Consider the following 15,151-nt stretch of genomic DNA (forward strand, 5'->3'; position numbering starts at 1 on the left):
GGGTAGTTATGACCTGGGGTAGATATGACCTGGGGTAGTTATGACCTGGGGTAGGTAGACAAACCTGGCGTAGTTATGACCTGGGGTAGTTATGACCTGGGGTAGGTAGACAAACCTGGGGTAGTTATGAGCCAAGGTAGTTATGAGCCAGGGTAGTTATGACCCGGGGTAGTTATGACCCGGGGTAGTTATGACCCAGGGTAGTTATGACCTGGGGTAGTTATGACCTGGGGTAGTTATGACCCGGGGTAGATATGACCTGGGGTAGTTATGAGCCGGGGTAGATATGACCTGGGGTAGTTATGAGCCGGGGTAGATATGACCTGGGGTAGTTATGAGCTGGGGTAGTTATGAGCCGGGGTAGATATGACCTGGGGTAGTTATGACCTGGCGTACTTATGACCTGGGGTAGTTATGAGCCGGGGTATGTTATGACCTGGGATAGATATGACCTGGGGTAGATATGACCTGGGGTAGTTATGAACTGGGGTAGATATGACCTGGGTTAGTTATGACCTGGGGTAGTTATGACCTGGGGTAGTTATGACCTGGGTTAGTTATGACCTGGGGTAGATATGACCTGGGGTAGATATGACCTGGGGTAGTTATGACCTGGGGTAGTTATGACCTGGGGTAGATATGACCTGGGGTAGATATGACCTGGGTTAGTTATGACCTGGGGTAGATATGACCTGGGGTAGATATGACCTGGGGTAGGTAGATGTAGATTAGAGGTCAGGGTTAGAGGTCAGGGTTAGAGGTCAGGGTTAGAAGTCAGTGTTAGAGGTCAGGGTTAGAGGTCAGGGTTAGAAGTCAGTGTTAGAGGTCAGGGTTAGAGGTCAGGGTTAAGGTCAGGGTTAGAAGTCAGTGTTAGAGGTCAGGGTTAGAGGTCAGGGTTAGAAGTCAGTGTTAGAGGTCAGGGTTAGAGGTCAGGGTTAGAGGTCAGGGTTAGAGGTCAGGGTTAAGGTCAGGGTTAAGGTCAGGGTTAAGGTCAGGGTTAGAGGTCAGGGTTAGAGGTCAGGGTTAGAGGTCAGGGTTAGAGGTCAGGGTTAGAGGTCAGGGTTAAGGTCAGGGTTAAAGTCAGGGTTAAGGTCAGGGTTAAGGTCGTAGCTAAATGACAGATTCCTCTCCTCCTCCCAGTGTTCTGTATGAGTGGAAGGAGCGGTTAAAGCAGGGTTGCCACATCATCCAGACCACGCCCTCCGGACGCCCTGCCAACATAAGCTCCACCTCCTCCCAGAGGATCTACGTGACGTATCGCCGCGCCACGGAGAGCCAGACCTACGCCGCCCTGGCCGTCACAGACATCTGTGTCATCATCCCCGGCAAGGGAGAGACGCCACCACACACCTTCTGCAAGGTGGACAAGAGCCTCAACAGCAGTATGGTGAGATGAGGGAGGGAGGGAGGGGGGAGAGAGGATGGAGTTATAGATAGAGATAGAGATAACATGGATGCTATGTGTTAACAGAGAGAGAGAGGTAGAGATAACATGGATGTTATGTGTTAACAGAGAGAGAGGTAGAGATAACATGGATGCTATGTGTTAACAGAGAGAGATAGATATAACATGGATGTTATGTGTTAACAGAGAGAGATAGAGATAACATGGATGTTATGTGTTAACAGAGAGAGGTAGAGATAACATGGATGCTATGTGTTAACAGAGAGAGAGAGGTAGGGATAACATGGATGTTATGTGTTAACAGAGAGAGAGGTAGAGATAACATGGATGCTATGTGTTAACAGAGAGAGATAGAGATAACATGGATGTTATGTGTTAACAGAGAGAGATAGAGATAACATAGATGTTATGTGTTAACAGAGAGAGAGGTAGAGATAACATGGATGCTATGTGTTAACAGAGAGAGATAGATATAACATGGATGTTATGTGTTAACAGAGAGAGATAGAGATAACATGGATGTTATGTGTTAACAGAGAGAGAGGTAGAGATAACATGGATGCTATGTGTTAACAGAGAGAGAGAGGTAGAGATAACATGGATGCTATGTGTTAACAGAGAGAGAGAGGTAGAGATAACATGGATGCTATGTGTTAACAGAGAGAGAGGTAGAGATAACATGGATGCTATGTGTTGACAGAGAGAGATAGAGATAACATGGATGTTATGTGTTAACAGAGAGAGAGATAGAGATAACATGGATGCTATGTGTTAACAGAGAGAGAGGTAGAGATAACATGGATGCTATGTGTTAACAGAGAGAGATAGAGATAACATGGATTTTATGTGTTAACAGAGAGAGAGAGGTAGAGATAACATGGATTTTATGTGTTAACAGAGAGAGAGGTAGAGATAACATGGATGCTATGTGTTAACAGAGAGAGATAGATATAACATGGATGTTATGTGTTAACAGAGAGAGATAGAGATAACATAGATGTTATGTGTTAACAGAGAGAGAGGTAGAGATAACATGGATGCTATGTGTTAACAGAGAGAGAGAGGTAGAGATAACATGGATGCTATGTGTTAACAGAGAGAGAGATAGAGATAACATGGATGTTATGTGTTAACAGAGAGAGATAGAGATAACATGGATGTTATGTGTTAACAGAAACATTAGTCCAGCAGGTTTTTATCACACCTTATTATATTCATCTGCTGCTCCCAGAGACCTTGGTTAGCTTATCCTGCAGGAGGAGGGTTAGCCAAACAATAATGACTGTAACAGAGACACCAAACCCTCATTCCTTAATGCAGAGACACCAAACCCCCTCATTCCTTAATGACAGAGACACCAAACCCCCTCCTTCCTTAATGGCATAGACACCAAACCCCCTCCTTCCTTAATGACAGAGACACGAAACCCCCTCCTTCCTTAATGACAGAGACACCAAACCCCCTCCTTCCTTAATGACAGAGACACCAAACCCCCTCCTTCCTTAATGACAGAGACACCAAACCCCCTCCTTCCTTAATGTCAGAGACACCAAACCCCCTCCTTCCTTAATGCAGAGACACCAAACCCCCTCATTCCTTAATGACAGAGACACCAAACCCCCTCCTTCCTTAATGGCATAGACACCAAACCCCCTCCTTCCTTAATGACAGAGACACGAAACCCCCTCCTTCCTTAATGACAGAGACACCAAACCCCCTCCTTCCTTAATGACAGAGACACCAAACCCCCTCCTTCCTTAATGACAGAGACACCAAACCCCCTCATTCCTTAATGACAGAGACACCAAACCCCCTCATTCCTTAATGACAGACACCAAACCCCCTCCTTCCTTAATGACAGAGACACCAAACCCCCTCATTCCTTAATGCAGAGACACCAAACCCCCTCCTTCCTTAATGACAGAGACACCAAACCCCCCTCCTTCCTTAATGGCAGAGACACCAAACCCCCTCCTTCCTTAATGCAGAGACACCAAACCCCCTCCTTCCTTACTGACAGAGACACCAAACCCCCTCCTTCCTTAATGCAGAGACACCAAACCCCCTCCTTCCTTAATGCAGAGACACCAAACCCCCTCCTTCCTTAATGTCAGAGACACCAAACCCCCTCCTCCCTTAATGCAGAGACACCAAACCCCCTCCTTCCTTAATGGCAGAGACACCAAACCCCCTCATTCCTTAATGGCAGAGACACCAAACCCCCCTCCTTCCTTAATGGCAGAGACACCAAACCCCCTCCTTCCTTAATGACAGAGACACCAACCCCCTCCTTCCTTAATGTCAGAGACACCAAACCCCCTCCTTCCTTACTGGCAGAGACACCAAACCCCCTCCTTCCTTAATGGCAGAGACACCAAACCCCCTCCTTCCTTACTGACAGAGACACCAAACCCCCTCCTTCCTTACTGACAGAGACACCAAACCCCCCTCCTTCCTTAATGGCAGAGACACCAAACCCCCTCCTTCCTTAATGGCAGAGACACCAAACCCCCCTCCTTTCTTAATGGCAGAGACACCAAACCCCCTCCTTCCTTACTGACAGAGACACCAAACCCCCTCCTTCCTTAATGGCAGAGACACCAAACCCCCTCCTTCCTTAATGACAGAGACCAAACCCCCTCATTCCTTAATGACAGAGACACCAAACCCCCTCCTTCCTTAATGACAGAGACACCAAACCCCCCTCCTTCCTTAATGACAGAGACACCAACCCCCTCCTTCCTTAATAGCAGAGACACCAAACCCCCTCCTTCCTTAATGGCAGAGACACCAAACCCCCTCCTTCCTTAATGGCAGAGACCAAACCCCCTCCTTCCTTAATGACAGAGACACCAAACCCCCTCCTTCCTTAATGACAGAGACACCAAACCCCCTCCTTCCTTAATGACAGAGACACCAAACCCCCTCCTTCCTTAATGACAGAGACACCAAACCCCCTCCTTCCTTAATGACAGAGACACCAACCCCCTCCTTCCTTAATAGCAGAGACACCAAACCCCCACCTTCCTTAATGGCAGAGACACCAAACCCCCCTCCTTCCTTAATGGCAGAGACCAAACCCCCTCCTTCCTTAATGTCAGAGACACCAAACCCCCCTCCTTCCTTAATGACAGAGACACCAAACCCCCTCCTTCCTTAATGACAGAGACACCAAACCCCCTCCTTCCTTAATGGCAGAGACACCAAACCCCCTCCTTCCTTAATGACAGAGACACCAAAGCCCCTCATTCCTTAATGGCAGAGACACCAAACCCCCTCATTCCTTAATGATAGAGACACCAAACCCCCTCCTTCATTAATGACAGAGACACCAAACCCCCTCCTTCCTTAATGACAGAGACACCAAACCCCCTCATTCCTTAATGACAGAGACACCAAACCCCCTCATTCCTTAATGGCAGAGACACCAAACCGTGTGGTGTAATTAAAATCCAAACAACACGTGTCATCTCTGTTTTCAGTGGGGTTCCTCTGTCTATCTGTGTTACAAGAAGTCTGTGGCCAAAACCAACACCATAGCCTACAAAGCAGGTGAGTGAACGTCCCTGGAAGAGGAGAAATGACATTTATCTGTAGAAATCCCGGAGCTAAGACATGTATCTCCTGCACAGCACACAGGAGGTGAAATATCTCCGCAGTCAGGATGATATTATTGCCAGTCTTAAAACAGACATTTGTCCTGGTATACCATACATACATGGCCACAATCAAGAACTACAACTAGCCGTTTAATGGCCATAAGCATTACATGGGCTGCTATATAGGTGATGATTTCTCTTGGTAGGGTCAGGCACTGTAGAGCAGTACTATCCCCGTAGAGCCCAGTCACTGTCCAAGGTCCTGTAGTATGGCTGCTTCACACTGACTTTTTAAAATGTGTTTATTTAACCTTTATTTAACCAGAGGGAGTGATAGGCAGTCCCTCTGGCCAGTTCTTTTCATCTGAAACACAATGAGCCCCATTGATGGACAGGCTGACGTTCCATTTGACTGATTCATTGTCCCAATTGGCACCCTATTCCCTATAGGTCTTGGTCAAAAGTAGTGCACAACATAGGGAATAGGGGGCCATTTGGGACGCATCCTGATGTTCCTCTGGATACTCCCTCCAACCCCCTGCTCTGCTGTATCAGAGAATACATGATACTCCCTCCAACCCCCTGCTCTGCTGTACCAGAGAATACATGATACTCCCTCCAACCCCCTGCTCTGCTGTACCAGAGAATACATGATACCTCCTCCAACCCCCTGCTCTGCTGTATCAGAGAATACATGATACTCCCTCCAACCCCCTGCTCTGCTGTATCAGAGAATACATGATACTCCCTCCAACCCCCTGCTCTGCTGTACCAGAGAATACATGATACTCCCTCCAACCCCCTGCTCTGCTGTACCAGAGAATACATGATACTCCCTCCAACCCCCTGCTCTGCTGTATCAGAGAATACATGATACTCCCTCCAACCCCCTGCTCTGCTGTACCAGAGAATACATGATACTCCCTCCAACCCCCTGCTCTGTTGTACCAGAGAATACATGATACTTCTATATCTAACATTCACAGACAAAAGTCTCCAGCTGCTCATTTTGACTGATGAAAGGTTTCGGTACTTTTTGGTGCTTGTCATTTTTATGCTAATTCTCTGGTTTTGAGTCATTCATGTTTATAACAGGGTTTGGATTCTCCCTGGTTGGCTGGTGAGTCATTCATGTTTATAACAGGGTTTGGATTCTCCCTGGTTGGCTGGTGAGTCATTCATGTTTATAACAGGGTTTGGATTCTCCCTGGTTGGCTGGTGAGTCATTCACGTTTATAACAGGGTTTGGATTCTCCCTGGTTGGCTGGTGAGTCATTCATGTTTATAACAGGGTTTGGATTCTCCCTGGTTGGCTGGTGAGTCATTCATGTTTATAACAGGGTTTGGATTCTCCCTGGTTGGCTGGTGAGTCATTCACGTTTATAACAGGGTTTGGATTCTCTCTGGTGAGTGAGTAAATGTGGACACGTTTTTTCTCGACACTGTTCATTGTGACGATAAACGGTTGTAACTTTTTTCCCCCACAGTTATTTGGTTGTTCAATGCAAATGCTCTAGTGATGAGTCATGGATGTTTACAGCAGGGTAGGAGGGATTCTCCCTGGTTGGCTGGTATATCAGAGATTCTCCCTGGTTGGCTGGTATATCAGAGATTCTCCCTGGTTGGCTTGTATATCAGAGATTCTCCCTGGTTGGCTGGTATATCAGAGATTCTCCCTGGTTGGCTGGTATATCAGAGATTCTCCCTGGTTGGCTAATGTATCAGAGATTCTCCCTGGTTGGCTGGTATATCAGAGATTCTCCCTGGTTGGCTGGTATATCAGAGATTCTCCCTGGTTGGCTGGTATATCAGAGATTCTCCCTGGTTGGCTGGTATATCAGAGATTCTCCCTGGTTGGCTGATGAATCAGAGATTCTCCCTGGTTGGCTGATGTATCACAGATTCTCCCTGGTTGGCTGATATATCAGAGATTCACCCTGGTTGGCTGATGTATTAGAGATTCTCCCTGGTTGGCTGATGTATTAGAGAATTTCCCTGGTTGGCTGATGTATTAGAGATTTTCCCTGGTTGGCTGACGTATCAGAGATTCTTCCTGGTTGGCTGATGAGCCAGTAAGAGAGAGCGATATATCCCAGAGGATATGGGCCAGGCAGGGTGTGTGTGTGTGTGAGAGAGAGAGAGAGAGAGAGAGAGAGAGACACACAGAGAGAGAGAGAGAGAGAGAGACAGAGAGAGAGAGAGAGACACAGAGAGAGAGAGACATGAGAGAGACAGAGAGAGAGAGAGAGAGAGAGACACAGAGAGAGAGAGACACAGAGAGAGAGAGATGTGGGCCAGGTAAGGTGCATGAGAACATACTGTAGTCTGCAGTGATGTGCTGCTGGCGTGTTAAGACTTGTTAAGACGTGTTGTGAGACAGACAGTGTTCTGGGTTAAACACTGTTAATGATTCCAATACACGCTCCTAGAGCCTTAAAGAGATACTTCATCCAAGTAAGAAAATGACTCCCTTTCTTTGGGACATCATGGTGCTCACCAGTCCAAAACACTGCCCAGAGTTTGGCCTACATAATAGTGTAATTACTGAGCTAGGCCTAAGTGTAGCTAATTGGTGTCTATGGACAATGACTAGGCCTAATTAACAAAGACTTCATTATCTGTCAGCGACTGCTTAGTGCTACAGGAACTGCCTAGTGTTGCATGTAATGATGATTATGATCATGTCATGATACATTAACTGAGAGATAGTCCTCTATCAACCCATAGCTGTTTAGTGGTTCATTATGATAGAAACATTCTACATTAACCCATAGCTGTTTAGTGGTTCATTATGATAGAAACATTCTACATTAACCCATAGCTGTTTAGTGGTTCATTACAATATAAACGTTCTACATTAACCCATAGCTGTTTAGTGATTAATTACAATAGAAACATTCTATATTAACCCATAGCTGTTTAGTGGTTCATTACAATAGAAACATTCTACATTAACCCATAGCTGTTTAGTGGTTCATTACAATAGAAACATTCTATATTAACCCATAGCTGTTTAGTGGTTTATTACAAAATAAACGTTCTACATTATACCCATAGCTGTTTAGTGATTAATTACAATAGAAACATTCTATATTAACCCATAGCTGTTTAGTGGTTCATTACAATAGAAACATTCTACATTAACCCATAGCTGTTTAGTGGTTAATTACAATAGAAACATTCTACATTAACCCATAGCTGTTTAGTGGTTCATTACAATAGAAACATTCTACATTAACCCATAGCTGTTTAGTGGTTCATTACAATAGAAACATTCTACATTAACCCATAGCTGTTTAGTGATTAATTACAATAGAAACATTCTATATTAACCCATAGCTGTTTAGTGGTTCATTACAATAGAAACATTCTATATTAACCCATAGCTGTTTAGTGATTAATTACAATAGAAACATTCTATATTAACCCATAGCTGTTTAGTGGTTCATTACAATAGAAACATTCTACATTAACCCATAGCTGTTTAGTGGTTCATTACAATAGAAACATTCTATATTAACCCATAGCTGTTTAGTGGTTCATTACAAAATAAACGTTCTACATTATACCCATAGCTGTTTAGTGATTAATTACAATAGAAACATTCTATATTAACCCATAGCTGTTTAGTGGTTCATTACAATAGAAACATTCTACATTAACCCATAGCTGTTTAGTGGTTAATTACAATAGAAACATTCTACATTAACCCATAGCTGTTTAGTGGTTCATTACAATAGAAACATTCTACATTAACCCATAGCTGTTTAGTGGTTCATTACAATAGAAACATTCTACATTAACCCATAGCTGTTTAGTGATTAATTACAATAGAAACATTCTATATTAACCCATAGCTGTTTAGTGGTTCATTACAATAGAAACATTCTATATTAACCCATAGCTGTTTAGTGATTAATCACAATAGAAACATTCTATATTAACCAATAGCTGTTTAGTGGTTCATTACAATAGAAACATTCTATATTAACCCATAGCTGTTTAGTGGTTCATTACAATAGAAACATTCTATATTAACTCATAGCTGTTTAGTGGTTCATTACAATAGAAACATTCTACATTAACCCATAGCTGTTTAGTGGTTAATTACAATAGAAACATTCTACATTAACCCATTAATCTGATGCTTTCCAAGATGGCGTAGCAGTCAGACGTCTTTGTCCTGTCGTATCCCTTGTATATATCTTTTTACATCTTTTTCTTCGCATATCTTTTAAAAATATCTCAACTTCTAAATACTCTCCTGCAACCCGCCTCACCCAATGTGGCGTGGATCTGTTTATAAATGTTTTTTCTAAAGTATTTCTATTTACTTCGGATCTGGAATCCCTCAACTGAAGCTAGCCAGCTAACTACCTACCAGCTATCAGTCAGCAAACCATTGCTAGCGGTCATCAGCTAACCTCTCGCCAGTTCGAACAACGTGACTCAAACCAGAGCATAACGGACCTATTATTATTTTATATATTTTTTCCCCCATATCCTTGGATTCCTACCGCAAACTCTGAACATTTTCATCTGGATCTTCGCAACTAGCTAACCACAATCCCAGGTGACTACTCCTGGCTAGCTTATCCATCCCGGAGCAAGCACCAATTAGCCTGAAGATAGCCCGGCCAGGGCTCCTGTGCTACCACCGAAGCCCACTCCTGGGCTACAATATCCGGACCCCTTCTACTGCCGGTACGGGGCACGGAACCCCGCCGATCCTCTACGACTGGAATACCGACATAATCTGCCCGAGGATTCCAACAGGCCCCTCAGGCGCGACGTCCGCTGAAGGCCCATTCTGCTAACCGGCCTGCTAGCTATCTAGAGCTACTTGAACCCTACTAATTCCACGACTGGTCTATCGATGTCACCGCACGAAGAGGCAAAACAGACTTACCCCCATCGCGACGTCCCCCAAAGGCTAACTTGCTAGCCCCGGTCTGCTAACTGCTAGCTTGACTGCCCCGGTCTGCCAACTGCTTGCTTGCTAACCCGGTCTGCTAACTGCTAGCTTTCCAGCCCCGGGCTGCTAATTGCTAGCTTGTTTAGCCCCGGCCTACTAACTGTTAGCTTGTTAGCACCGGCCTGCTAACTGTCTGAATCGCCGTGTCCCCAGTCAGCCCAACCAATCACTGGACACAGATGTTCACTTGGCTACGCAGGCCTCTCTCTAATATCAATATGCCTCGTCCATTACTGTCCTGGTTAGTGATTACTGTCTTATTTCACTGTAGAGCCTCTAGCCCTGCTCAATATGCCTTAACCAACCATGTTGTTCCACCTCCTACATATGCGATGACATCACCTGGTTTAACCTCTCTAGGGTAGGGGGCAGTATTTTCACATCCGGATAAAAAACGTACCCGATTTAATCTGGTTATTACTACTGCCCAGAAACTAGAATATGCATATAATTGTTTGATTTGGATAGAAAACACCCTAAAGTTTCTAAAACTGTTTGAATGGTGTCTGTGAGTATAACAGAACTCATATGGCAGGCCAAAACCTGAGAAGATTCGGTACAGGAAGTACCCTCTCTGACCATTTCTTGGCCTTCTATACCCTCTTTATTGAAAACAGAGGATCTCTGCTGTAACGTGACACTTCCTAAGGCTCCCATAGGCTCTCAGAAGGCGCCAGAACGTTGAATGATGACTTTGCAGTCTCTGGCTGAAAAACAGTAGCGCATTTGAATAGCGTGCACGTGAAGAGTCCATTTGACATTTTCAGTCTTTGAACGAAAAAGACGTCTCCCGGTCGGAATATTATCGCTATTTTACGAGAAAAATCGCATAAAAATGGATTTTAAACAGCGTTTGACATGCTTCGAGGTACGGTAATGGAATATTTAGAATTTTTTTGTCACGACATGCGTCCGCGCGTCACCGTTCGGATAGTGTCTTGAACGCAAGAACAAAACAGAGGATATTTGAACATAACTATGGATGATTTTGAACCAAAACAACATTTGTGGATGAAGTAGAAGTCATGGGAGTGCATTCTGACGAAGAACAGCAAAGGTAATCCAATTTTTCTTATAGTAATTCTGAGTTTAGTGAACGCCAAACTTGGTGGGTGTCAAATTAGCTAGCCCGTGATGGCGAGCTATCTACTCAGAATATTGCAAAATGTGCTTTTGCCGAAAAGCTATTTTAAAATCTGACACCGCGATTGCATAAAGGAGTTCTGTATCTATAATTCTTAAAATAATTGTTATGTTTTTTGTGAACGTTTATCGTGAGTCATTTAGTAAATTCACCGGAAGTTTTCGATATAAATATGAACTTGATTGAACAAAACATGCATGTATTGTATAACATAATGTCCTAGGAGTGTCCTCTGATGAAGATCATCAAAGGTTAGTGCTGCATTTAGCTGTGTTTTTGGTTTTTGTGACATTATATGCTAGCTTGAAAAATGGGTGTGTGATTATTTCTGGCTGGGTACTCTCCTGACATAATCTAATGTTTTGCTTTCGTTGTAAAGCCTTTTTGAAATCGGACAATGAGGTTAGATAAAGGAGCGTCTTGTCTTTAAAATGGTGTAAAATAGTCATATGTTTGACAAATTGAAGTAATAGCATTTTTAAGGTATTTGAATATCGCGCCACTTGATTCCACTGGCTGTTGACTAGGTGGGACGATTTCGTCCCACATACCCTAGAGAGGTTAAACGTCTCTAGAGACTATATCTCTCTCATCATTACTCAACGCCTAGGTTTACCTCCAATGTACTCTCATCCTACCTTACCTTTGTCTGTACACTATGCCTTGAATCTATGCTATCGTGCCCAGAAACCTGCTCCTTTTACTCTCTGTTCCGAACGTGCCAAACGGCCAGTTCGTATAGCCTTTAGCCGTAGCCTTATCCTACTTCTCCTCTGTTCCTCTGGTGATGTGGGGGTTAATCCAGGCCCTGCAGTGCCTAGCTCCACTCCCACTCCCCAGGTGCTCTCATTTGTTGACTTCTATAACCGTAAAAGCCTTGGTTTCATGCATGTTAACATTAGAAGCCTACTCCATAAGTTTGTTTTACTCACTGCTTAAGCACACTCTGCCAACCCGGATGTCTTAGCCATGTCTGAATCCTGGCTTAGGAAAACCACCAAAAACCCTGAAATCTCCATTGCTAACTATAACATTTTCTGCCAAGATAGAACTGCCAAAGGGGGCGGTGTTGCAATCTACTGCAAAGATAGCCTGCAGAGTTCTGTATTACTATCCAAGTCTGTACCCAAACAATTCGAGCTTCTACTTCTAAAATTTCACCTTTCCAGAAACAAGTCTCTCACTGTTGCCGCTTGCTATAGACCTCCTTCTGCCCCCAGCTGTGCCCTCGATACCATATGTGAATTGATTGCCCCCCATCTATCTTCTGAGCTCGTGCTATTAGGTGACCTAAACTGGGACATGCTTAACACCCCAGCCATCCTACAATCTAAGCTTGATGCCTTCAATCTCACACAAATTATCAATGAACCTACCAGGTACAACCCCAAATCCGTAAACACGGGCACCCTCATAGATGTCATCCTAACTAACTCACCCTCCAAATACACCTCTGCTGTTTTCAATCAAGATCTCAGTGATCACTGCCTCATTGCCTGCATCCGTAATGGGTCTGCGACCAAACGACCACCCCTCATCACTGTCAAACGCTCCCTAAAACACTTCTGCGAGTAGGCCTTTCTAATCGACCTGGCAGGTGTATCCTGGAATAACACTGACCTTATCCCGTCAGTAGATGATGCCTGGCTATTCTTTAAAAGTGCCTTCCTCACCATCTTAAATAAGCATGCCCCACTCAAACAATTTAGAACTAGGAATAGATATAGTCCTTGGTTCACTCCAGACCTGTCTGCCCTTGACCAGCACAAAAACATCCTGTGGCGTTCTGCATTAGCATGGAATAGCCCCCGTGATATGCAACTTTTCAGGGAAGTTAGGAACAAATATACACAGGCAGTTAGAAAACCTAAGGCTAGCTTTTTCAAACAGAAATTTGCATCCTGTAGTACTAACTCAAAAAAGTTCTGGGACACTGTAAAGTCCACGGAGAATAAGAGCACCTCCTCCCAGCTGCCCACTGCTCTGAGGCTAGGAAACACTGTTACCACCGATAAATCCACTATAATTGAGAATTTCAATAAGCATTTCTCTACGGCTGGCCATGCTTTCCACCTGGCTACCCCTACCCCGGTCAACTGTCCGGCACCCTCCACAGCAACCCGCCAAAGCCCCCACCATTTCTCCTTCACCCAAATCCAGTCAGCTGATGTTCTGAAAGAGCTGCAAAATCTGGCCCCCTACAAATCAGCAGGGCTAGACAATCTGGACCCTGTCTTTCTAAAATAATCTGCCGAAATTGTTGCAACCCCTATTACTAGCCTGTTCAACCTCTCTTTCGTATCGTCTGAGATTCCCAAAGATTGGAAAGCTGCCGCGGTCATCCCCCTCTTCAAAGGGGGTGACACTCTAGACCCAAACTGCTACAGACCTATATCTATCCTACCCTGTCTTTCTAAGGTCTTCGAAAGCCAAGTTAACAAACAGATTACCGACCATTTAGAATCCCACCGTACCTTCTCCGCTATGCAATCTGGTTTCAGAGCTGGTCATGGGTGCACCTCAGCCACGCTCAAGGTCCTAAACGACATCATAACCGCCATCAATAAGAGACATTACTGTACAGCCGTATTCATCGACCTGGCCAAGGCTTTCGACTCTGTCAATCACCACATTCTTATCGGCAGACTCGACAGCCTTGGTTTCTCAAATGATTGCCTCGCCTGGTTTACGAACTACTTCTCTGATAGAGTTCAGTGTGTCAAATCGGAGGGCCTGTTGTCCGGACCTCTGGCAGTCTCTATGGGGGTGCCACAGGGTTCAATTCTCGGGCCGACTCTCTTCTCTGTATACATCAATGATGTCGCTCTTGCTGCTGGTGATTCTCTGATCCACCTCTAAGCAGACGACACCATTCTGTATACTTCTGGCCCTTCTTTGGACACTGTGTTAACTAACCTCCAGACGAGCTTCAATGCCATACAACTCTCCTTCCACGGCCTCCAACTGCTCTTAAACGCAGGTAAAACTAAATGCATGCTATTCAATCGATCACTGCCCGCACCTGCTCGCCCGTACAGCATCACTACTCTGGACGGCTCTGACTTAGAATATGTGAACAACTACAAATACCTGGGTGTCTGGTTAGACTGTAAACTCTCCTTCCAGGCTCACGTTAAGCATCTCCAATCCAAAATTAAATCTAGAATCGGTTTCCTATATCGCAACAAAGCATCCTTCACTCATGCTGCCAAACATACCCTCGTTAAAACTGACCATCCTACCGATCCTCGACTTCGGTGATGTCATCTATAAAATAGCCTCCATCACTCTACTCAACAAACTGGATGCAGTCTATCACAGTGCCATCCGTTTTGTCACCAAAGCCCCATACACTACCCACCATTGCGACCTGTACGCTCTCGTTGGTTGGCCCTCGCTTCATACTCGTCGCCAAACCCACTGGCTACTGGTTATCTACAAGACTCTGCTAGGTAAAGCCCCACCTTATCTCAGCTCTCTGGTCACCATAGCAGCACCCACTCGTAGCATGCGCTCCAGCAGGTATATCTCACTGGTCACCCCCAAAGCCAATTCCTCCTTTGGTCGTCTTTCCTTCCAGTTCTCTGCTGCCAATGACTGGAACGAACTGCAAAAATCTCTGAAACTGGAGACTCATATCTCCCTCACTAGCTTTAAGCACCAGCTGTCAGAGCAGCTCACAGATCACTGCACCTGTACATAGCCCATCTGTAAACAGCCCATCTATCTACCTCATCCCCATACTGTATTTATTTATTTATCTTGCTCCTTTGCACCCCAGTATCTCTACTTGCACATTCATCTTCTGCACATCTACCATTCCAGTGTTTAATTGCTATATTGTAATTACTTCGCCACCATGGCCTATTTATTGTCTTAACTTACCTCATTTGCACTCACTGTATATAGACGTTTTATTTTCTTTTGTTGTACTGTATTATTGACTGTATGTTTTGTTTATTCCATGTGTAACTCTGTGTTGTTGTATGTGTCGAATTGCTACGCTTTATCTTGGCCAGGTCGCAGTT

At 44.6% G+C, this 15,151-nt stretch overlaps 1 protein-coding gene across 10 annotated transcripts in view; it reads left to right on the top strand.

Annotated features, from left to right (window-relative positions):
• The window catches only part of LOC106587766 (C-myc promoter-binding protein), a 265,908-nt gene that overhangs the window by 62,610 nt on the left and 188,147 nt on the right, over positions 1-15,151 (top strand). For all 10 annotated transcript variants that reach the window (XM_045709140.1, XM_045709144.1, XM_045709141.1 and 7 more), the window contains exons 3-4: positions 1,141-1,387; positions 4,888-4,957. In XM_045709140.1, the coding sequence (XP_045565096.1) occupies positions 1,141-1,387; positions 4,888-4,957 (317 nt within the window). The remainder of the gene's footprint in view (positions 1-1,140; positions 1,388-4,887; positions 4,958-15,151) is intronic.

This window comes from Salmo salar, chromosome ssa26 (assembly GCF_905237065.1).
Source record: "Salmo salar chromosome ssa26, Ssal_v3.1, whole genome shotgun sequence".
Taxonomy (NCBI): Eukaryota; Metazoa; Chordata; class Actinopteri; order Salmoniformes; family Salmonidae; genus Salmo; species Salmo salar.